Here is a 23,895-nt window from a genome sequence, read left to right on the forward strand (position 1 = left end):
CAATAGAGAGGCAGCAAGTATGAAACACAATCATGTTCCTGTGCACCTTAAGATGGTGTTCCTAAGAGCTCATTTTGCCCCTTTCTCAACTGCATTTAAACAGTACTGCCATTGGAAGTTGTTTACACAAGAATTAACTTTCAGAATCATGCAGTACTGCTGTGGAGGAAAAGGGACAGCAAAGGCTTCTCTCATCTATCTCCTAAAATTTAACCTGCCAAATTTGCTAGCCACTTTTCAATCATCTGGATCACAAATGCTGTCTGTAGGTAAGATGACACAGAGCATTTGTGTGGGGAAGGACAGTGCAGAAGTGATGGAGAAATTGTACAGTCAATATACTTACTAGGGTTTTTATAGATAGGTAAAACCTACCTATGTTTGGTACTGGAAAGAACAGAAACAACAGTGCCCACTGATACCAGAAAAATTACACAGTGCTTACCTGCGACCACATTCTGAATATTTACCAATATTTTTTAATATTAAGGCAGCTGTTAATCGGATGTGTTTAGTTATTGGTCCCTCTTTTTCATCCTACAAAAGTAAAGACAAAAAATGTAAAAGCTCTGCAGTTAATAGCAGGCAACAATTAATATCTAATACTTGATTCAAACAATACTAACTGTGAAATCTCTGAAGACAAGGTTCCTTGATCCTCTCCTTAATGCCATTAGGGCAGCACTTGGATGATTCACAATGGCCTTCTGTGCTCTGGGAGTAGAGGCAGTAGCCCCTGCAGCTGGCTGCCTACATTAGTAAAGAAAGAATTTATAAAAATAAACTTTGTGCTGCTTTCTAGACAATTAACAACTTGGAAAGTTTATCTTACCATTTTTAACCTATCTGAACAGAGACACAAAGATCCATTAACACTTAGTGCTGATACATGATTGCTTCCACAGAGATAAGCCTCATTGTAAACCCTTAAGAGTCATGCACTTTATTCTATGTGAAAAAACACTTCTTTTGAAGAAGTATTGCTCATCACCCCTGACATTTGTGATGGAAAAGTAATATATTGTACTAATAACACAGCCATTTCCTGAAGTGTACCAATTTAAAGGGATGCTTCATCAGACAGGAACTGTGATAGCAGCTATGCAAATGCCATCTGAGATTTGGCCAGAGAAGGTCCTTAAAGTATAACCACTTAAAAGTTGACAAAGCTCATTGGGACCATTAGACACTAAGACAATATAAAATATATATTAACTGTGATTAATGAGGAGCAATATAAAATAACATAAGTTATGTTATAAGACATAAAACATGTAACTGGTAAATCAGATCAAACATTTGTAAAACCAATTACCTGTTACTGCAGCTTTTAGACTGAGATTAATAAATTAAACAGGGTATAACGAACTTAGCATAAACAATTTCTCCATTTTCAGTATTAACACTAAAGTCAAAGCTGTATTTCACATAAAAACTTGGAAATTACTCATGCCATCAGAGTTCAGAATGTATAAATATGCAACTTCACCTAATGATTTACTCATAATGTCATCCTAAAACACGGTTTGAAGTATTAGTGGTGAAAAATATCACCACACTTCAATATTTTGAACAATATTATTATGAAGTCTTTTCATACCCTAGTAGAACTTGGTTAAGAAGTTTAAGTAGTGCTTACTTGTAAATGTGGCTTAAATGAAATGTAAATGTTCTATTTTTTTTTGAATGAAAGCCTGTAGGAGTTTAATTTAGGTATCTTATACTGAAAGTGAATATTCTAAGAATAAAACTTGAATTCTTTATTTAGTGAGACTTTCTTAGTAATCTGAGGTTCTAACAGCAAGGTAGCCCAGCTAAAAACTGGGTTACTTTAGTAAGAGACAGACTCCTCCCTAACACCTTAGCTCATAATCACTCTGTCATCCTCTCTGAATAGAAATAATACATATAAAAATATATAAAATAAAATATGTAATATAGGAAGTAAATAAAAGGCTTTATGAAGTTAAAGGAGAATGGCAGGGGCTGAATTAAGAAAGTAGGCAACGACATGTTCATAGAAGTAGCACAGTAAAAAGAATTACTGTCTTCATTTTTAATTTCTGGAAGATTTTTATTTTCTCTGTATTGAGAAGCACAAGGATTCATCAATGGAGGCTGTTCTGAATGTCTCTCTTCAACAGTTATCATACCATATTTTAGAAAGCTGAATTACTATTCTAGAAATATTGAAAAAGGGACAACTGCAATAAATTAGGAACATATTAAAAATTATCTTCTCTTTTTAAGTTTGAAGAAAAAGAAATTGATAAAATGTTACTGAGAATTGATGTATGTCTGTGGGCAAGTATCTCTCAACACATCTATATTTCTTGAATTTCTTTAATTGTATGATCAACTTAACTTCAAACTCTACCATTTATGTTGTGATTTAAAGTAATCTCCTGCCCCACTCTCACAGAGCATTAAGAATATTCACCTTTGCTTCAGTGCCAACAAGGAAAAAAAAAAATCACCCTGAACCCAAGAGGATTCCAATGCATAAAGCTACAGTCACTCAGCTATCTTTGAAAACCAGAAGAGTTAAAATAATAAAACTTGAAATGCAAAGAAATACAGAATTAAAGTATAAAACCAATTCTGTAATGCAGCTTTACAGTGCCTAACTGGTTCTAGAAAAGCCATTACAGATTTTTTCAAGTGGGTATGGTGTTATGATAGACAGAAAAGATGATCAGGGAATGGGCCTCGTCTGTCACACTGTGCTCTGTTTGACTTCCAGCACTGGTAACGCTCACAATCTGAAGTCTCTGAGGTAGGTGTAATTTTTACTGAATAGTGAGGGATTAAGTAAAGAGAGTTCACCTAATAAATGCCTGAAAGTTGATGACTTAAACATGCTTTGTCTCAGTACCAGGTCTTTTTCAGCTGCTTCAGAGCTCCATACATGAGTTTAATGATATGGAGTATCAGCTGTGATATATCTGATATATCTAACACACTTCTAGGACTCAGAAAAAAGAACATTAAGCCAAGACGTTGAAAGACAGCTTTCAAACATGAACCTGTAAGACAGCTTGAGGTGAGCTGCTGGACTGGGCTTAGGGTTTCAGCTGACACGTCATGCATTCTGGAAAGCAAACTATCAATTCTTGTGTCCCTCATGTAGCTGCTGGATGCTCTTTTCAGCTGTGCTAACAGAACTGTGGAGCAGTGCTGTAAGGTAATGTGGGGGACAGGACACACTACCCTTCCCCAAAATCCTGCTGTTTGTTAAGGGAGGAGAGTAAAAGTAACAGAAAGAGCTCCTTTACGTCTTCACAAGGCAGGAAGTGTATGAACTGCTCTGAGTGCTGACAGAGAAAGGTCTCATCTCTTCCTTTTGTTCCAGCCCACCTCCCGTACTGGTGTTCAACCCACAGTAAGGGAAATAGATTCCACTCATGTGGCAAACCCACTCTTTCGTTCTATGAGCTTTTCTTTTTAAAAAACAAATTGATTTAGCATGCAATCTAACAAAAACTAAAGCTAGTTCCCTCTCCATAAACAATGCACAGCCATGAGAAGCAATAAGGGATGTCACAGAGAGTCAGAACAGAATCATAAAATCATTTAGGCTGGAAAACACTTCTAGAATCACCAGGTCTAAATATTAACCACTGCCACATCCACCACTAAACCATGTCCCTATGCATCACATCTGCACATCTTTCCAAGACATAAAACATCCAATTTTGAGCAGAGGAATGTTCTCATTTCAATTTGAGCTCTGAAACCACATCCTTAGTATCTTGTGGTATTGCAGTCTCAGTAAGTTAGCAAGAACTGGTTATGTGTGTAAATTCCTGCTTTCTGAATCTGACCTAATTAGGGAATTCTGCCTCAGAAGAGGGGATGTACAAACAGTTTTTTTCCTATGACTACCTGTGCAAATTTAAAAGAAGCTTGTGAGGACACATAGCTACTGGAATGTGTTATCTGTGTGATGGAACATTATGTAAAGGCTGAGTTAAGAACACATCATGCTAGTAGATGGTGTCAGCCCTACACTTCTCACTTACCAACTATTTAAGACTAAATTACTGTAATTCGTCTTTCTCTGATTTTCCAAGGTCTGAGTGTTGCTCAGTTTAATGAAACAAGGCCCCATAAAGCAATTTTAAGTCTGTGTTAAGATTTTTTTTTATATTAAAAAATAAAAGGATTCTCAAACTAAATTTCTCAGTTTTCGTAGCTTGACTTTCTTTGCTGCCTCCAGCAGCTTGGTAGCAGTTTTACAAGCCACAAAACAGAACAGCAAAAATCTGCCTGGGACAATGTAATTACATCTAAAGTGGTTCCAGTCAGTTACTAACAAAGGCCAGGTCTTGACACACTTACACAAGTAACTGAACCTTGAACAATTCAACTATTAACACAGCCAGCCCCAAAACCTCACACCAATGGGATTGTACTCTGCAATATTAATTCCACATGGTCGAAATCATTCTGGGAAAGAGAAGAGCCAAATCTGATTTCAGATAGCAACACAAAATCAGAAGACTCTGAGGAGTCTATCGTTTATCTTGCTTGCTTGTTTAAAGGAAAGTTTATTACAACAGTTCCTGGATCAAATCAGCCCAAATTTAGACCACAAAACTGGAAGGAATACAGCAAGTTACAAAACAATCCATCTCAGCTGTGTGACACATGAACCGTACACAATAAATAACTTACCATTTGTATGACAAGCACTTCCCTGTTACAAGGACAGTTATAAAATACTGTCCAGTTGGGCAAAAAAATACAGGAGCATGTTGAGAACAACGTTTGTCATAGAGTTTTGACCCATATGCTTTAAAGAACTACCTGGGGTTTTTTTAAGGTAACTGCAACCACATCAGAATCTACTCCCCTTTTTGTCTTACTGGAATGGACCTCAAATTTGATTACAGATTGTTAAACATACAGAGTTTCACCTGATAAGGCAAGTTATAAACAAACTCTTTCAATAATTCCTAATTCTCCTATTTTTTCTATTGTTAATGAGGCTCAAATCTCTTACTTATTGGAAGGCTTCTGATTTCCTGGTTGTCCAAGTTCATCTTGCTTTAATCCTGCAAGCAAAGCATCTCTGGAACAGTGTTTATCCTATTTGAGGAAAAGAGAAAGACAGTAAGAATGGTGTGTGGAAATTTACCATGAAATTCCTATAGTTTTCTGAAGTAATATGTGAAAGAAAATCTGTACCTGTAAATGGGTAATGAAGGAAAACCTCTGCCGCTGGAAAGGTTCACATCCCTCCCATAAGCACTGCCCTGGGTACACATCTTTTCCTCCATGCTCGGTTGCTGCATGATAGAAAACCTGTGATGGTGTCTGAAACCACCTACAAAAAGAGGAGAGGGGAATTTAGTTTATTTTTTTTGTCCCCAGTGAATGGTTAAGTACAAATCCAACAAACATGAACTCATAGTGGTCAACATTTTTTTTTCTGAATTGAGACACACATTGATAAATGGAAAGTTGCAAAATTTTGAAGGGAAAAATAAGTATACATGTTACCAGTGAGCTACCAATAAATGTCAATATGATTTTTCCAAACTTGATTGAAATATCATGGTTCTATTTTCTACTTACACTTCACCAAAGAAATAATGCATGTTAAATCCAACAGACTCATTCTCTGCAATATACAGCAACAAACTATAAACAGCTTAACTAGATGAGGTTTACATAATATATTTTTATATTTATATATAAAAATACACAATATATTTATAGAAGATAATCTCTTATGTTCCTTCTCCCATTTTTCTTCTCCACTAGCAGTCAGATTCAGACCTTATTTAAATCTGATCAACTTGGTGGCCCTCCTCTGGACTCATTCCAGCAGGTCCATGTCCTTCCTGTGCTGGGGACCCCAGAGCTGGATGCTCTGTGCTGGGGACCCCACTGCAGGTGGGGTCTCACTGGAGCAGAGTGTAAGGGCAGAATCACCTCCCTTGACTGGCTCTCTGTGCTGGGAGTGCCCATGGCTGGGTCATGTCCAGCCTCTCCTCCCCCAGCACCCCCAGCCCTTCTCAGCAGGGCTGCTCTCCATCTGTCCATCCCCAGCCTGTGCTGATACCAGGGTTTGCCCCAACCCAGGTGCAGCACCCTGCCCTTGGTCTCATCAAACCCCATGAGATTCCCATGGACCCACTGCTCAGGCCTGTCCAGGTCCCTCTGGATGGCATCCTGTGCTCCAGGTGTGTCAACTGCACCACTCAGCTCAGTGTCACTGCAAACGTGCTGAGGGTGCACTCAATCCCTTCATCCATGGCATTAATGAAAATATTAGATAACACTGGTCCCAGTACAGACCTGTGAGGGACACCATGTGTCACTGAAATCCATCAAGACTCTTAGCTACTGATCACCACCCTCTGAATGTGACTGTCCAACCAATCCCTAATTCATCTACCAGTCCACTTATCAGATCCATCTCCCTCCAATTTAGGAAGAAGGATGTTGTGGGGGACCATGTCAAAGGCTTTACAGAAGTCCAGATAAATTATACCTGTAGCTCTCTCCTCACGCTCTGATGCACTTATTCCATCACAGAAAGCCACTAGGTTGGTCATACAGGATTTTGCCTTGCTGAAGCCATGCTGGCATTGTTTGCTCTTACCTGTTCACCAGCAAGGGTACACCTCCTTTGACACTCCTTTTCTCATTAATGTACCTATACAAGCCCTTCCTGTTATTTTCTGTGTACCTTGCCAGGTTCAGTTCCAGTTTTTCCAGCTCTGTTCCACTCCTCTTTCCCCAAGAACCTTTCCTAACAGCAAGAAGTCTGCCTTCTTCAAGTTCAAGAGCCTGATTTGACTCCTTACCTGACCTAAATTTCTCAAGACTGCAAGCTCCACCAATGCATGACTGCTGCAACCTAGGCTACTTCCAATCTCATGTAGACAAATGATGTGCTATTGTAACATATATAAGCTGGTAAAAGAGAATTTCTGTGTTTCAAAATACATGACATGAAAATAGTGAAGGACTCAAAACATTAGGGGTTTTTTAGTCTACATATACACCTTATGTATCTCAGATGTTACAAATTAGGCCCCTTACTCCAACAGAGAAAAAATGGCCTAAGGATTTAGCTGCTCAAAATTCACTTCAATACAACTAACCCAGCTCATCAATATCCACTTAATGTTTGGACCAAAGAGGCCTAGAAACCTAGCTGCTGCCATTTGGGAAGTTACTGCCAGCAGCTGCCCTCACACACTCTCAGCTTATGAACAGCTGTTCAGTGAGTGCTGTGATTCAGCCCCCTCCCTCCACATCCCGGTACTAATTTCAGCAGTGTCCACTATGCAAACATACTTGCAACTGATGCCTAGGCCTAAGAGTACAGATACTGATACCTGAACACTAAAACAACATCAAAGAGCTAATTTCACCCATAAACAAGTCTTAGTTATAAACTGAATGCTACTGCAGTAACCACCTGTAATACAGCAATTACCTTCTGCACTGGCAATAAATACTACTCTCTTTAAAAGCATTCATCTTTTACATGCCAGTTACCTCCTACTGAAGGGAAGCTAAGAAGGAGCAATACCTGGCTCTTGCTGTTGGTCCAGATAACCCATAGTAGGAAATGAAAATAAAATGTTTTACATCTACACTGGCTCTACAGTGGGTGTTTCAGAGGACAGAAAGATCTTCCCACAATAAAGGGGAATCAGCTTAAGCCTGGCACTAACCATTTTATGAATAATAAAATGATAATTTCTGGCACAGATGAAGCAAATTTCATGGCCTAAATGAAATCCAAAATACAGTGCAAAACATTTCACTCAACGTGGCAAAGCTTCATAAAAATAAAGCTATTTCAGCTCTATTGACTGATTCACTGTTTAATATATTCAGTGTTATACACTTCAATCACTGACCTAAAAAGATTCAAACTTAGTACCATTTTGCAGAGAAAAACTCTTTTTCCTTAGAGAAACACCTAACTATTGTAATAAAAAAAGCTTCCCTACTGACAATATGGTCAGTTCAGTCTAGACTCTTGTTACACACTTAATTCATCCATGGTTCTGTTCAACTGCTGAACAGAACATTAACAGCTGACTTGACAGGCACTGGAGATTCAATAGCATTTTCAATTTACTTTTTAAATACAAAGCAATTCAAGAGCAGACATCTGCCTGCCTGGGAAACAAAACAGCAGCTTTTAAATTAAGCTGCATACAATTAGCAGTACCTGCAGACAGCTGAAGTTCAAAGGAAAACACCTACTTTCTGTTACATCCTTAATGCAAAGTAATGTGCTGACTGACACCTTTTAGAATTTTACTTCCACTTCAGATATTAAATGTGAACAGATCTGCCAGAGACCAATCATTTCAACTATTTGCATAATTCAGCCTCATCTCATTGTAGTTTTTAGACACTACTAAATCTGTGGCATTTCAAATCTTGGTCTAATGTTTCCTAATTCAGTCCTAAAAAACCCAAACCAAACCACCAATACACACCACTGGAACGTTGCTGACTGGAGCAGCCAAATTAGTCAGTAGGAAAAGAACACACTATTTTATTTATTCATATTTATCCTGCTTCACACTAAAATGTTTAAGGCCTTCACTGACTTCTGCATTGCATTTTTGAAGCAAAGATAATGTTGGTATTTTTTTGAGAATTAAACTAAAGAACATGCATAGAGAAACAGGTGAAAATTATTTTTTCAAATGTGCCTCCTGTTGTATCTTTCCAGTTAGCTACAAATATCACAAAAAAATCCCCAGTATTCTATCATTCTACTGTGATGAAACTGCCTGCTTAATCCTAGCAAAAAAATGCTAAGCAATTGAGAATGAAACCAAGAAGTGAATGTGAAGTTCACACAGACTAATGACCCACTCAAAAGAATCTTCTTGTTTCCCATTTAAATTACTCAATAAAAGCAGCTAAGATTGAGAGCTACAAACAAAAAAAGAACAGGTGGCAATTCCAGATTTTTCTTTACATCTAACAGAACCAGGAAGCCTACAGGAGATTTTATATACCTGTTTTTAATCAGGCTGTTTAAGGAATATGAATAAACAATACATATTTGAGGAAAATGCTAACTTAACATTTTGGCTCTCTCTTCACCACAGAGAAGGTCGAGTGTAATGTTTATCTAAATTGATTTTAGGCTGGGACTGAAATACCTATTTTAATGGTGAGAGCATAAAAAAAAAGAGCTGTCATATGAACTAAATCTATTAATGCAAAAAATGCCTGAAAGCTTTTGAAAAGAATGCAATTTAAGCATGAACGAAAAGCAGTACAGGAAGTAACAGCCAGATAAACTAAAGCAACAGAAATAATACACTAGGCAAGGGGCAAAATACAGAGATCAATGGCCTTGTAGCCCTGAACTTCAGTCTCAGGTAAACCTTCTGGAGTTGTATTTGAAGACAGACTACAAAAAGACTGATAATGTAAGGTAATTTAATACTACTGCTTCTCCTCCAGCCCCAACACAGTTTATCCTATGTAACCTTAGACAGGGAATAAAGTTGGTGACTTATACTTTGAAACCGTAGTTCAGCAAACTCTCTGACATGTTACAAGTTGGCAAGGCTTCTGTGTGACACTGCCCCAGCCTTTCATTCCAACCTCAATGCAACCCACCCACACCTAGGCATGAGTTAATGCATCTACTGTGTAGCCAGCAGACTGTGGCTCTTTGTTTCTATTTACTAGTAGTAAGGGAGGAAACTGCAGAGTAAGTAAAGCCTTACATATATTTCTTACATAGAGAAGTGTCACCTATCAAAAAAAGAAAAATCACTTTTAAAGTGAAAATAGTGCAATGATTTAAAAAGCACCAGATCTCTTGCACTGACTGAAAGTCTTGCATAGACTGAATGATCTTAGAATTATGTTTGCAAGGAATGAAACAAACAGAAATTACACCTTCAGGGGTTTCATACTAACCCTCATTCACTATTCCTATAATTCTGTTCAAATGTCTTATTTTCACTATCCATTCCAAACAGTTAAACTTCTCCATCTTTTCATCTTAATTTTTAAATTTCCCACCAGCTTTTGCTTAAATCAGCTTTATGGTCCCTTTGTCATCCTACAGCAATGAGGCTGTCACTCTTTTTTGTACCATCCTATACGTTATGCAATTTTTCTCACTCACAATTTGTCTCCAGTTTTCAAAGTAGCTATTTGACAACTACCTTTTGTTCACCAACTCTCTGCCCTTGCCCACAAACTAAGCATATTCACAAATCCAAGTTATTTTAAAAGTCAGTGTCAAGATACACATACTTTCCATAAGAATTGTATCAAGCTTTATAAGCCTCCATCTAAATGTCTAGTAGTTCACTCCTCTCTAAGAACAGAAGCAAATTAAAAAAAAAAAAATTATTCATAGCTGTCTAGTCTTAAGAGCCAGTTTCTTACTACTTCCTTTCAAGAGAATGGCGTCCTCTGGAACACAAATGGTATAATTACCAAAATTAGTCATAAGCTAAGTAAGACTGTGACCAGGACATTGAAGTGCAACATCCTGCTCTTGCAGAACTGGAAACACAAGAAAATGTCAACCCATGATTTGTAACTGCAGTACAAGAACTATTTTATATGTGCAGAGAACAAGTTTCAGAGGTCAGAATTCTTTTAAATTAACCACACAACTATTTTTTGTTACTAAAGAATCAATATACTTCAAAAAAGTGACATAATACTCATTTTATGCTCTGAAGTATAACTCAGAGGAGTTAAGTGTCCTGCCTTCCCCCATCTCATTCAATTTCCCCAATACTTTTCACTTATTCCTTTCCCCACTGACAAACTTTAAGGTAATTTAAGGAAACAGAATGGATGGAACTTGTAGAATCATCTTCTATATACAAGCATCTGTTACATATGAGTAGAAGGTAAATAAAGAAACCATTTACTTTTTACAAGATTGCCACAGACACATGAAGTTCTGTCCAGGTTTTTTCATTTGCTCTGCATGTTGACTTGCTGCAGTGTATGAAGGTGGCTGCAAATTCATCTGCTGGCCCTGTACTTGAACTGTTGGTATCGATGTTGCAGGTGTGCTCTGTAGAAAAAGTTAAAACAATTTTAAACAGGGCTTATTTCTATACTTGACATACAGTTTACTGCTTGTTGAAAGACTTTTTGTTTTACACCTTAATCCACCACAGGTGTTCAATTTTTAATACTCTGAACTCTGAATAAGCATTAGTAAGACACAGTAACATGAGGGACATACAACTTTTACACTGTAGTACTGATGCAGAACTTCATAATATTTAAATAATAAACTTCATGCCCAAATACAAATACAGAATTATGTCTGCAAAGAAATTTCTCAAGGGCACTAATGGAGCAAAGATTAACATTTTTTTCAAACACTTTGTTGTTGTTTAAGAAAAGGAAAAAACCTCATGCAAACTCAAGGCACTGCAGTATCATCAGCATAGGGAATAGCACCACATGCTCAGAATGCCTGACAATGCTGTACAACTTATACACAACAAAAACAGAAACATTTCAGAAAGCAAAATTACTTTCCCCTCACTCCCCTGCAATATAACAAAACACTTAACACTCAACTAAAATTATTTTCAAATTACCTAAAAATATATAAACACAAACTAATTTTATTTCTTTTTTTTTTTCTTTTCTGAATAATGGATATTGAATGCGGTATGTTCCATTTCAAAACACTGTCTGAGTCAGAATATTGTTTCTCTTCTTTATTTTTTCCTGGGAGTCTCTGGTCAGCAAGAAGTTTGTAAGGATGATAACAGTAGAAAAATTAAGCTTTTGAATATTATTTAGAGATGAAGACCCAACATCCTTTTCTTCCCCACTGTTTGAAAACAAATTCACACTCTAAAGAGATCAAATAATATTACTTCCAAGTCTGTGTAAGAATACAATAAGCAAACACTTTCAAATGGTGCACACGTTTAGATCTTTACAGCTCTGTTACTGAGTAGCTTTAGACTTTTACTACAAAGAAACCAATTTCTAACATTTCATTTTTATATCAACTTACATTTTCTTCCTGCTGATCTTTGTGGGCATTTTGGACAGCAGTCACACAAGGTAGTGAGTTAATAACTATCACAGATTATACTACATATATAGTATACTATTAAACTAACATGACCCAAGGGACAGCAAAAAAGCCTGATCAAAATCAAAACACATCCCATATCCAAACAATAAAACATGACAAAAATAAGGAAAAACTCTGCAAAGCACCTGAGTACAGCACAACTACTTATGATGCCTGTGATCCATCCACATATATGAAAAGTTGTAAGAAAGGACTTGACTTAGTCATACCTACTAACTATTTTGAACTCAGCAATGATTTTCACCTAAGGATCTTTAAGCTATTTCACAGAATGGGTAATGAATCCTTCACAAGATATCTTTTAACAAAAGGTAAACCTAAGTGGAGTCTTTTAATTTCAATGTCCCCTTAAAAAGGCATTTTTAAAATTAAGCTGCAAGCAAAAAAAAGGAGTGTCAGCAGTACAGCTTGTTTTGCAACCTTCACTTGGCATCCCAGTATCAACACATTCTGATGGTCTTTTATGTGACTTTTTATCCCTCTAGAACTTCTGTCTCATTTAATGTGCTGAAGAGAAAATGAGCTTACTGAATGAATTGAGTATTTCGTTTAATTCTCATCATTCAATATGTGGTTCATGTATTATTTACTCCATTCAAAGCCAACCCTGTAATTAATCTGGAATTATGAATTTTCTCAAGGGTTTCTCTGGCAAGCTCTCCTAGTGGTATTCAAAGGTTTTAATATCATCTCATTGAAAAATTGTTTATTTTAAATAAGTTGATCTGAGATATACAACACAAAATGTTGCATTCTGAAAATGAAAGGGCTCAGAAAGAGAAACAAATTTTCAGGACAAAAAGTTGTCATTCAGTGTCCCCTCCCATTTTTTTCCACTTTTTTTTCCTCTGAGGAAAAAAGCTAATAAATTGAAAACAAACATGTAAAATAGCTGCTGTTGTTTAAAATTATCTTCTTACCGCTCTACTGTGGAGTAGTTTCACTTAAACTTGGTGGACACAACTTCCATGTATTTTTTAAGACAAATCCATTGCTTGCCTATCAGCAATGACTCATTTTTGATTATATTTTAAAATCAACATGTAAAGCAAAGTTACATTTGCTCCTAGCATTTTTTATTTTATTTTAGAAATGAAAGTTTTACAGTCAAATATCATAGAGCTTTCCTCTCTTCATTAAAGAGATCAGAAAGATTCATAAAGATCAATGCCAGTTTTTGGTTTCTTTTTCCCTCTTTTGTCATGTATTAGTTTAGTAATGCATGATACATGGGCTATCACTAAAATTAGGTATAGCCTTTGTTTTTCAGAAATTAAACTCCTTTTTCTCAGGGAAATATACCTAGAAATACTTGCTAGGTGCTACCTACTTTACAGTGCTCATATGCAATGATTATGTTAATGCACTTATTTCTTTAAATGAAGACAGACATTAACTTTTCCCTAATTAAGTCTAAGAAAAGTAACATCGTAAAGTATTTCCCTGGGGCATAAAGATTCCAGAAAATTTCCTCCTCTAGTAAAAACATTTAATGAATCCAGATTTCCCAAGAAAACAAATGCCCAGTACTCCGCTACACTTGAAAGTGCTTCACAACACCCTTTTATAATCAAATTAGACCTCTCCATGATACAATTTGCAACTGCCACCACTTAGCCCTTTCCTCACACAATCTTGGGACTGAAAGGTCCTTCTAGAGCAGCAGCATCTGTCTCAGTAGGGTTTATACTCAATCCTAAAGTATACAAATACAAACTGTTAATGCCTGCACAGTCTAGTTACAGAGCAGATACTAGAGCCTACTTTTAACAAGCAGGTAGAGATTTTATATCGAGACTGGGCTGACTTTAGACTGAGGTATTGGAGAGGGGGAGGAAATTCAGCCTGGTCATGATAACCAAGACTACAACTAAGAACTTTCTGCTAACTAGAATGGACTGTTTACCAAGATGTTAATTAAATTTTACGCACAAGAGCTCCTACATTTGGGCACAGAAGCTCCTTGTGTGGTAGGAATAACAAACCCTATGAGTTGAGGCCAAATGTGGCCTCCACTTAGATTTGACAGAACCAATGATGCTATTCCCTTTATGCATGAACAGATAACTACTTTATCATGATACCTGCACATTCTATTTAAAAGGCCTGCTATGCCACTATCAAGAGAACACTGTGCATCCCAGTGTGTTGGGGATTCTGTTGACATGTAGAGCCATATGCAGTTTAAAAGCATTAAGCTGCATTTTTTCCCCATCACTAATATGTGCACAGCCACTATAAATAAATCTAATTTTAAAAGAAACAATTATTAGTAAAAATACTTTTAAAGTATAACAGGATTTACAGCTTGATATGACAAAATTTTGTTTAGCTTATTCACGCTAATGAACACATCTATACAAACACATAAGCTGAAAACAAATGGAACAGGATTTGAGTGTGAGAAAGGGGTCAAGTGGGTAAGTAGGCACCAAAATAAATGTTCTTTTCTTGTTAGATTACCGAGAACTTTATGCCTCCTTGCAACAGTGTGCTTCACAAGTGAAGGGCAATAAAAGCACACAGATTCTGTATTTCACTACTTCCAGCTGAGGAACTCATTTGCTCTGTGGCTAGGAATGAATTACACCTCCTGGAGCTACACACCTGCTTTCTGGTGCATGGTAATTCTCAGCTTTCCAATCAACACAGAGCAGGAGCCAACAGCCAAGGCCACACAAATTTTGCCACCTAAATTTCAACACAAGCATGTTTCAAGTGGGCAGCCTTAAGAGAAATGGGCATGCATTGTTTGTGAGGGAATGACACTGATGAGCAAGAAAATCATTACTTCAAAAGCCAGATGAGGCAATTTAAATCAGATATGCTCAATTCTAAGGACTTGGCATGATATCAGAGCATTTCTTTAAAACACACACCAATTGGGACAAACCAACATGGTTATGTTCAACAGATGTTTTGGAGGCGTCTGAAGAGGAATAAGAAAATGTGGCAAAGAAAAGCATACAGGTAGGTAATTGCTCATTTCTTTTTCAACCACCAGGTCTAGCACAATGCCTCAGGAAAGCAATAAACCATGAACAGAGAACAAGCAAAATAAAAGGAAGCCAAAAAAGTACAGTACCGGTTCTGTCTCCTCTCAAGAGTACATTTCATGAGCTTACAAAATATAGCTTACAAAATTCAATACCCTGTGTATCATGTGTACCTATTCTGACATAACTAACAGATCCCACTTTTTATCGTAATGCAAAATATGGAAAGAAATTTTTATATATTCAGTATACATACAGTTATTATTCAACAAGCTTTGCTAAGGTATACAATTAATAGGGAATTAGGGAATAATCTCAGATTATATACACAAGACACCTGTATATATATACAAAGATTATATACACAAGAAACCTGTATATATATATATATACACACACACACACACACACACAAAGAAACCTTTGTCCAATTGGCTTTTAATGGCACTTGCATGGGCTATCCCATAAACAGCCAGTATACAATTTTAATAGGGCAATTAAATTAACATTTTTCCCCAAGCACACTGTATCATCCCATTTCAAACTACCTTTCATATAAGGAAACAAATTTATCTTAACTTCTAAATTCCCTTAAGGATTATTTAATACTTTCTTGCTTTCCTTAGTTTTTAGATTGCTGTTCCCCCTCCTGCTTTATTTGGCCATCCTTATTTTCAAGCACCTTCCCTTTCTCCTCTCTGTAGTTCATGACAGCTAATCCTACTGTAGTTGCATAACCAATACCCTCCTTCCTTTTCTGCCCCCTGAACCTCAATTTTCAGTCTTCCTGTCTGGTTTTACTTTTATTACATTTTTTTCTTCTCTCCCTTTCACACTCCTCTGAAATACAAGCTGTTAAGTAACAAGCAAACAGGAAAGCACACACTAAAAGCTTCAGCAGCTATGTAATTTTGCCATAGCTAATATCCCTTCATTCTCTGTCCCTTATTGTTTTTCTCCACTGGATTATATTTCTAATAAATTTTGTAATGTTTGCAGTAAAAATGCTCTCCCTTTTCCTTCTGCAAGACAGCCAATATATACTAAAGTACTTCAGAGAGGATAAAACAATGCAGATGCTCAAGTGAAAAAATTGTTTCTCAGCTACTGCCTTTCAGAAAAGTCAGGGGTAAGGAAGCTACTTATCAGATGAGGAAGACTCAAAATGTGAGGGAGAAAATAGAAGATAACACAAGGCCTAATCCTAAATGAAGTCATCACTAAAATTCACACCAACTTCATGAGACTTCGGCTACATTTCTGGAAATTTAAAAATACTTCTAAAAGCAGACTTAATATTGGAAATACTTAGCATCTTCTTTTCCAGAAAGCAATGGCTATTGCAGCTGCTCAGCAACTTTAGAGGAAGAAAAAGAGCTGGCCAGGGTGAATTTGGTAGAGTTTATAATCCAACATGTTAATTTTAAACAAGTGGCGAAGATCTCTGCAAATCCAAAGCCAAACTACGATGTTCACTATATCTGAACAGGAGTCCTCTAAAATGGGTTCAACTGTAAGTCCGTACTTGCAATATTATGACAGACATGATTCATAAATAAACATATGGCTAAGGCAAATAGTTAATGAATAAATTTCTCACCAAGTTCAAAACTAATTAACTCATTTCTCCCATATTTCTGTGATTTTGAAAAAAGGAAGGGCATCCTACAGACAGCAGAATGAGCAAGCTTTCAGGTAGGGAGACATTTCTACCAAATGGCAAACCCAAGAGGCAGTATTTCTGTTTGTAGAAGTAATGAAAAATGTAGTAACTATTCATTATAGTGATACTGGGGATAGTGTAAAGAAGACACTATCAGCAGAGATTTTTTTTTTTCTATCCTCCCCCTCTAGTATCACGATATACATTATCAAAATCAAATGAAATATTTAAACGTATTACTCCCTTCTTAAAATCTGCTCATATCGTAGCTGCTGCAAATTCTTTTCAGGTACATACTGAGGGAATAAATAAACCTATTCCATTCAAGACAGCCACACCATTTTATACTTCAGCCAAATCCTTAGCAAAGCTATAAGAGAAATTCAAACTGTGTAATAAAGACATTCAGTGTAAAAAGCAAGGTATAGCTAATACATGTGCACTACAGAAAATAGAGCATGTTGTCCCTATGCTGCTAACAGACACTATTAATTTTGATCAAATTATTTCTATTAAGAACAAAGATAAATAACATACCAGAAAAATACAGATCTCCCAACAAAACCCAAGCAAAAATTTAGGAGGGAGTTTAAAGACATTCAAATACATTTTAAGAATTAAGTTTGTGCATTGTCACCGTTAGAAGAAAGAGGCAGAGAAAGTAAAAAAGGAAAAAACTTGTTAACTGTTAACTGCAATTTTTGACAACTAGAAAAGTCAAAAGAGTTTTCAAAAGCAAATTAACTTGCCACAGAAAATGAAGTAGTACTAACCAGCACTTGTCACATTTTGAGTTCTAGGTCTGTATAAGCCCATCATGTCTATGCCTTCTAATTTGTCAAAGGCAAACAAACCCCCAACCAAAAAAAAAAGAAAAAAAAAGTAAGAAATAAAAGACCTGTTAATCCAAGGTCAAAATGTACTAACATACACTCAGGAGACTTCCTCTCTCTGGTCTGTCAGAACTCTTAACTGCCAGACCTACCATTCTATTCCCTTTACTCATACTCAGGTTAGGAATGGGTTTTTTGGGGAGTGATTTTCTGTCTATGTATAAAACTAAAAGAAATTCTAGGGAACAGAACCACCTCTGACATGATTAGTTTACTTATTAATACTCCTGATGTCTATGCCTCATTTCTAGTAAAGTGTTAGGGAGTAACCACTTTCAAAAGGTTTAACAAATTTAATCAAGGGACAAAAAAGCCCAACAAACCCTCACCAAAGCTTGGCAAACAGAGAAAAAACCCTCAAAACAATGCTTGTTTTATTGATAAACATTGTGAATATTTTGTAATGAATAAATGCAAATATTTCAACAAATTTACAAAATAGTACTTTCTCCTAACTGTAGTGAACCCACAAAGCAAGACCTTGAGAACCAACTTCAAATGCTGGATTCAGTCATCCAGATGCAGGTGTGTTTTTCTCCCAAAAAAACACATTCACCCCTCTGAAGTGACTGAGAACAAAATGCAGAACAACACTAACATTTTTACAAGACCATCCAGCACATCATTGTTGTTTTCAGAATGGTTCATCCTTTAAAGAAAAAAATAGTGAGCAGAAGTTCTTTCCTCACTGCGTATTATCAAGCTACAAATTTTGAATTCCACTATTGTCACTGACACTGAAAAAGAATGTAAACTGTTAAAACTTTAGTCTGTGGAAGAACAGAAAGTATCCTTTTCTGAATATCTAAAATACTATGCAGGAGATATCGACCAAGCTCACATTTTCAGTCATGTTATTTCACAGTATTAGTCAGAATCACAGTCAGAATAAACATAAAAAGAACACTGCAACATACCTGTGTGACCATGCTTTGTATATACGTGGTTGGATGCTGCTGCTTTTGTTGAACAGCACTTTCTATTGCTACTTTCGCTACAGTGCTTGGATCCGCTCCAGCTGGCACAGCAACCATAGTTGCACTGCAACCAGCATTGTTGGGGTCACTGATTGTAACAATTCTAACTCCTACTTTATTTGGAATTCCTGGAACAGTTTCCCTGTCATTATCCTCTGCTGGCCTCTTTGCAGTTTTGCATTCTGCTGTGCCATTAGTAGACCGAACTTCGGAGGACAGGGTAGACTGGGACACTCTAGGTCCTGAGTGTGGAACTGCTATGATTTGATGCCCCTGTATAACAGAGGCTGTAGATTGTGGTGAGACAACTACACTTGGGCGTTGCTGAGGCACATCTGAATTCAAACTTGAAGCTAGAGGTCCATTAGGTAAATCAGTGTTGGTACCACTAAGTTGCTGGGTTAACAGTTTTGCAGCCTCCTGTGTACCGCTTACAACAGGTGAACTACTCAAAGTTAATACAGGCCCATTAGAAATTCTTTCCCCTTGATCACCTTTGGCAGTATCTTGCTGCGTGGCATCCAAATTCCCTTGTTGTTCCACTGAAGATATCTCACCATTTCCTACATGATTGGAAGTTTTGTGATTTGGAATGTTTTTGCTCAAATGAGAACAATCTCCTTTATCAAAATCACAGATTCCATTAACTAGGGGCTTCTTCAAATCACTTTTAATTTCCTGTGTGTCCATTTGTTCAAAGTTCTGCTTTCCAGGAGCTCCGTTCTCACCCATTTCTAATGATGGCCCATTACTGACTTGTGAGCACTGATTGGCCTCATTCTGTGTTTTCCCTGAGTTAGAAGGAGGTAGACTGGAGTCACTATACTTTCTCCCATTTAAAAGACTTCCCACCTGCATTTCATTTTCTTTTGCATCCCCATTGCTGGTGTTTGCAGCTCCTCTTCGGCAGGAAGGATTCTCCATAACTTCAATTTTACGTTCATGAATGTGTAAACCTGTTGCTTCCTTTGCTTCTTCCTCCTTTTGGCAAATTATTTTATCACCTTTGAATGGGGGAGCAGCAGTACACGGTGATTGTCCAGCTGAAGGTGCTTGAGTAGCTGGAAGGGTTTGCACCTGTAGCCCAACTCCTGTCTGTGCTCCACTCACTGAAATTCCTGCTGGAGCAATTATCTGAGTTGCATTTCCCTGACTCACAGTTGCAGTAGCAAAACTCGTATTTGGCACAACTGTTATCGTAACCTGGTTGCCAGTAGTCCCTTGGAAAATAGTTGCTGGGCTGTTTGAGATCAACTGGCCTGGCAATATCTGTAAATTAGAAATGGGTACTGTTTGCACTGCCCCTTGGGGCGGGATTGCACCCGGGACCAGCTGAACATTTTGCTGTCCAACTAGCAGCTGCTGAGCTGGAGACTGTCCTTGAACTCCAAAACCTGGTGTCTGGTTATTGGCCATCTGATAAACCACCTGAGGGCTAGGAGCTCTTGCATTGTTAGGTGGAGGAATCTGTGGAGCTGGGAGTATAAGCTTCCCCCCGGGAGTTGAGGGGCCTCTTTTTGGAAGAAGCAGTTGTTTTATCAGGCTAGACTCACCAGAATTGGGCTGGCCAACTCCCGTATTAGCTTGCTGTGACTGAACTTGCATTTGCATCGATTGTTGTACCTGTACCTGCTGCTGCGATGATGCTGGTGAATGTTGCTGCTGCTGTTGCCTCTTTACAGAAAGCATCTGGCTAACAGTAGGAGGGGGTCCTTGTGACTGAGGAGTGGTAGATGAAGATGACATAACTGTAGGGACTTGATTATTTGTAACTGGACCAGGGGACGGTGAAGATGATGGAGTAATGCTCGGCTGTCCAGCCAACTGGACAGTTTGGCCAGCAGGAAGAGAAGCTGGGTTAGCAAGCACAATTTGATGAATGGCTGGTGCATATGTCTGACCTTGCTGAGCTGGCTGGCTTACTATCACTACACTTTGCTGGGATGGTGCTGGAGGCTGCTGCTGTGGCTGCTGCCCCACAGCAGGTGGACCTTGCTGAGACGGCAGAGGCTTTGGTGCAATATTCTGAAACCCTACTCTAGATGTCGGTGGGTTTTGAACACCTGCAATTGTAACCACCTGCCCAGCTGCTACTTGGAAATTCTGAACTGTGGTGGCAGAAACAATGTTAGATGCAGAGGTTGTGACATACTGCTGTGGTGCTATGATGACCGTATCTTGTTGCTGGTTACCCGCAGAGGACTGCTGAGATGATGTCTGCCCAGGTTGTGATGATGTGCTGATTAGCTGTTGACCCTGTGAAACTGCTGAACTGCATGCTGGTAGGTTTTGTACTCTGCCAAATATATGACCCTGAGGTACAGCTTGCTGAATTACCGTAACAGGAGTGCCTGAAGGTATCTGTCCTGGTACCACTGCGTGCAGTGGGGACTGTTGTTGAATTACAGGTTGGTGGTGAAGCATCTGAGAACTCACAACTGTAACAGATGGCTGCTGGCCTGTGGTGCTGTGATTTTGATTAGAAGCTCCTCCTACTGCAATAGGAACAGGAACTGCAGACTGAGGAACAGAGCTCTGTATTACTGCAGCCTTCACTACTTCACAGGATATTGGACCTTTATTCTGTATAACAGTCATTGGAGCATTCTGTTGTGTATGAATAGAAGGATTTTGTGGAATTCTAGAAACAGTCTGTGCCACAGTGTGAACACCTTGAATTGGAAAAGACATCTGTGTTGCTGTCAAAGTTGAAGACTGGTTAATAGGGGTCCTCTGATAGTGATTTCCTACACCTGGTAGCCCATGCGGGATTCCTGTTGAAATAAACACAGTAAAAGTTTGGAAGCAGAGATAACTTCAAACACATTAACAAATTTTTAAAAACCTAAGATCTGAAATTGCAATTCTGCCTGAAGCAGTTTCTTTTCTCAGCTCTACAGAGTCTGAATTAATGACACAGCAACAATGGCTTGTCTGCTGACTGGAAAGCTTATGGGTTACGTGTCAAAGACTAGAATGGCATGCAAGGAAATACTGCAATACTACTCCCAACATTACTGAATAAACTCTAAACATGCGGCCTCAACTTCTAACACTTACAAGCTATGCTCAAAACCTTCTGGCTTTTCTTATGGTTTCAGGATCAATGCAAAATACTTTATACATAATTAAGTTAAAAACCTGCTGGCAAAGGAGACGAAGACACATCAGGAATTGAATCAACCCGGACAACTGGGGTAGACGAAGTTGGTGGCTGCTGATAGTACATCTGAATGGGAAGTGGTATAGCTCTCCTCTTCACTCCTACCACATGTATATGCGCTTGACCATTGTTACTTGGATCTTCTACTCTCTTCACTGTATGATTTGGAAAGACGGTTCTGCCAAACACAACATAAATCCATGTTAATAAACACAGTAACTCAACTCTCAAAATGTTTTTCTTTTACCTAACCACTCTTGTGTGAGGAGTAATAGAAGGAATGCCTGCATCTTTACAACAAAGCAAGATTTTCCAATATGTGAGTGCATATCATTGAGACTAGCAGGTCCCCCAGATGGCCAAGATGTCATAGAACCTAAGTGAAAACTACAAAATCTCAAAAATCTACTTCAGAAAGAATTAGAAGGACTAGAAGCAGAAAAGGAACCCATTCAAAGATCTTGAAATATAATGAAATAAAATTAAACAAACTCTAAACATTTGTTTCAATTTAAATTCCAAAAGTGGATGTCTTTCAACCCAGTAGATATTTTCTCAAAGAAATTTAAACTACCGGTTAGTTTTGAGAACATACAATTGTTTCTTTATTGCTGCACAAATTCTTGTCTTACCGCAGGCATTTATAAAATCCAGTTGATGTTAGGATTCCACCTCGAGCTAATTTACTACAAGTAGAGAGGTATTCAGAGTACATTTCTGCTCGAGAGACTGAGCAATCAAGGTTCACTTCAAAGTGGGCATTCAACCTGAGGAAGAAAAAATAAACTATGAAACAAAATATGGAGAGAGTATTTTTAAAGGGGTTGTTAAAACACTGCAGTTTGTATCACAGACACTTCTGAGATCTGCCAACAACATGGAAAACAGCATTTTAGTTTATTATTTTGTCAGATGCCTCTTCCACATTTTCTCACTGCTTACGACTTAACACACTGGACCCCTAACACCTACAGTCAGTTTTACATGCAATATCTTATTTACATACTTATATGTATATTATTTATTATTTATGCAAAACTGTCTCTACCTATGCCTTTTTTATTTTATATTCTGCAAAAACAAATGAGAATGCATGGTTTCTTGCTATCTCCTCCATACAGCTCTATTCTGATTCCTTAATGATTCTACTTTCACAAAAGATGGGCTGAAAGCTAACTAATTCTTCATCACACATTTTTATTCTAAGTCAATGTTTGCTGAATATCTAATATTCACTTAGCAGTGAAAAGTATTCATATCTCCTACAGGCTCTACACAAGTCCACAGACCATCTAACCTTTAACCTCATAGGAAGCTGTGAGAAAAGGAAACATCCATCAGTTTAATTTTATTTCTCTTAGATCCACTACTCCAACCCAGAGACAAAGGAATTGTTAATCCCCAGCAGCAAACAGAGGCAAGTAAGAACTCACACTCAGTGCCCAAATACTGGCATGAAAATAAAAGAAATATTTTAGTTGTCAACATTTATTACATGGAGCTATAACTCTGTAAAACTACGCTGTGTTCTTCTTTGTAGAGCCCTACACTCCAAATCTAACTGTATGAAAAGCCTATGATGACATTCTTTAAATTGTGCTCTCTCATAAAGAGTAAGTACCATTTCTCCTGCAGTTGTTAGAATTTTATTATCACAAAACCAGAGATTATATTAACAGAAAGCTTATGTATTAATTAAATTTGGCATATTGAACAAGTGACTATCCAGTTGGATATGTCATTTTAGGTTGACACACTAACACTGGTACCAGCAAATAGGAGATGTTCAGGACCTAAAATTGTGAAATGTGATCTGTGATCACTACTTTACTGTCACTGCACTTACACCTCCTACTGAATCTAAGATGGCTAGTAATACATCCAGGAAGGTCAGTTTAAATACCTTGGTTTTTTTGCTGCTTTCAAGAGATGGAACTGAATTCTACTGCTATGATTTACTCATTTACCCATTTCTCTAAGTAGGAAGTAATGACTAAAGCAGACCATGAAAATATACATTTATCTAAGTTTGCTAATGTGATCTGTAGACAAAGTCTTGTTCCAGGCATCCCTGTTGAAATGCCTAAATATGAAATTTCTCAA

General features: G+C 37.6%; 1 protein-coding gene across 1 annotated transcript in view; it reads right to left on the minus strand.

The window, feature by feature from the left end:
- The window catches only part of ARID2 (AT-rich interaction domain 2), a 91,440-nt gene that overhangs the window by 1,605 nt on the left and 65,940 nt on the right, over positions 1-23,895 (minus strand). Inside the window, exons 13-20 of the mRNA XM_066550277.1 lie at positions 22,425-22,559; positions 21,771-21,970; positions 18,570-21,403; positions 10,902-11,050; positions 5,191-5,329; positions 5,006-5,091; positions 627-750; positions 446-537 (exon numbers count right to left, since the gene is read on the minus strand). Of these exons, the coding sequence (XP_066406374.1) occupies positions 446-537; positions 627-750; positions 5,006-5,091; positions 5,191-5,329; positions 10,902-11,050; positions 18,570-21,403; positions 21,771-21,970; positions 22,425-22,559 (3,759 nt within the window). The remainder of the gene's footprint in view (positions 1-445; positions 538-626; positions 751-5,005; positions 5,092-5,190; positions 5,330-10,901; positions 11,051-18,569; positions 21,404-21,770; positions 21,971-22,424; positions 22,560-23,895) is intronic.

This window comes from Molothrus aeneus, chromosome 5 (assembly GCF_037042795.1).
Source record: "Molothrus aeneus isolate 106 chromosome 5, BPBGC_Maene_1.0, whole genome shotgun sequence".
In the NCBI taxonomy this organism is placed as follows: domain Eukaryota; kingdom Metazoa; phylum Chordata; class Aves; order Passeriformes; family Icteridae; genus Molothrus; species Molothrus aeneus.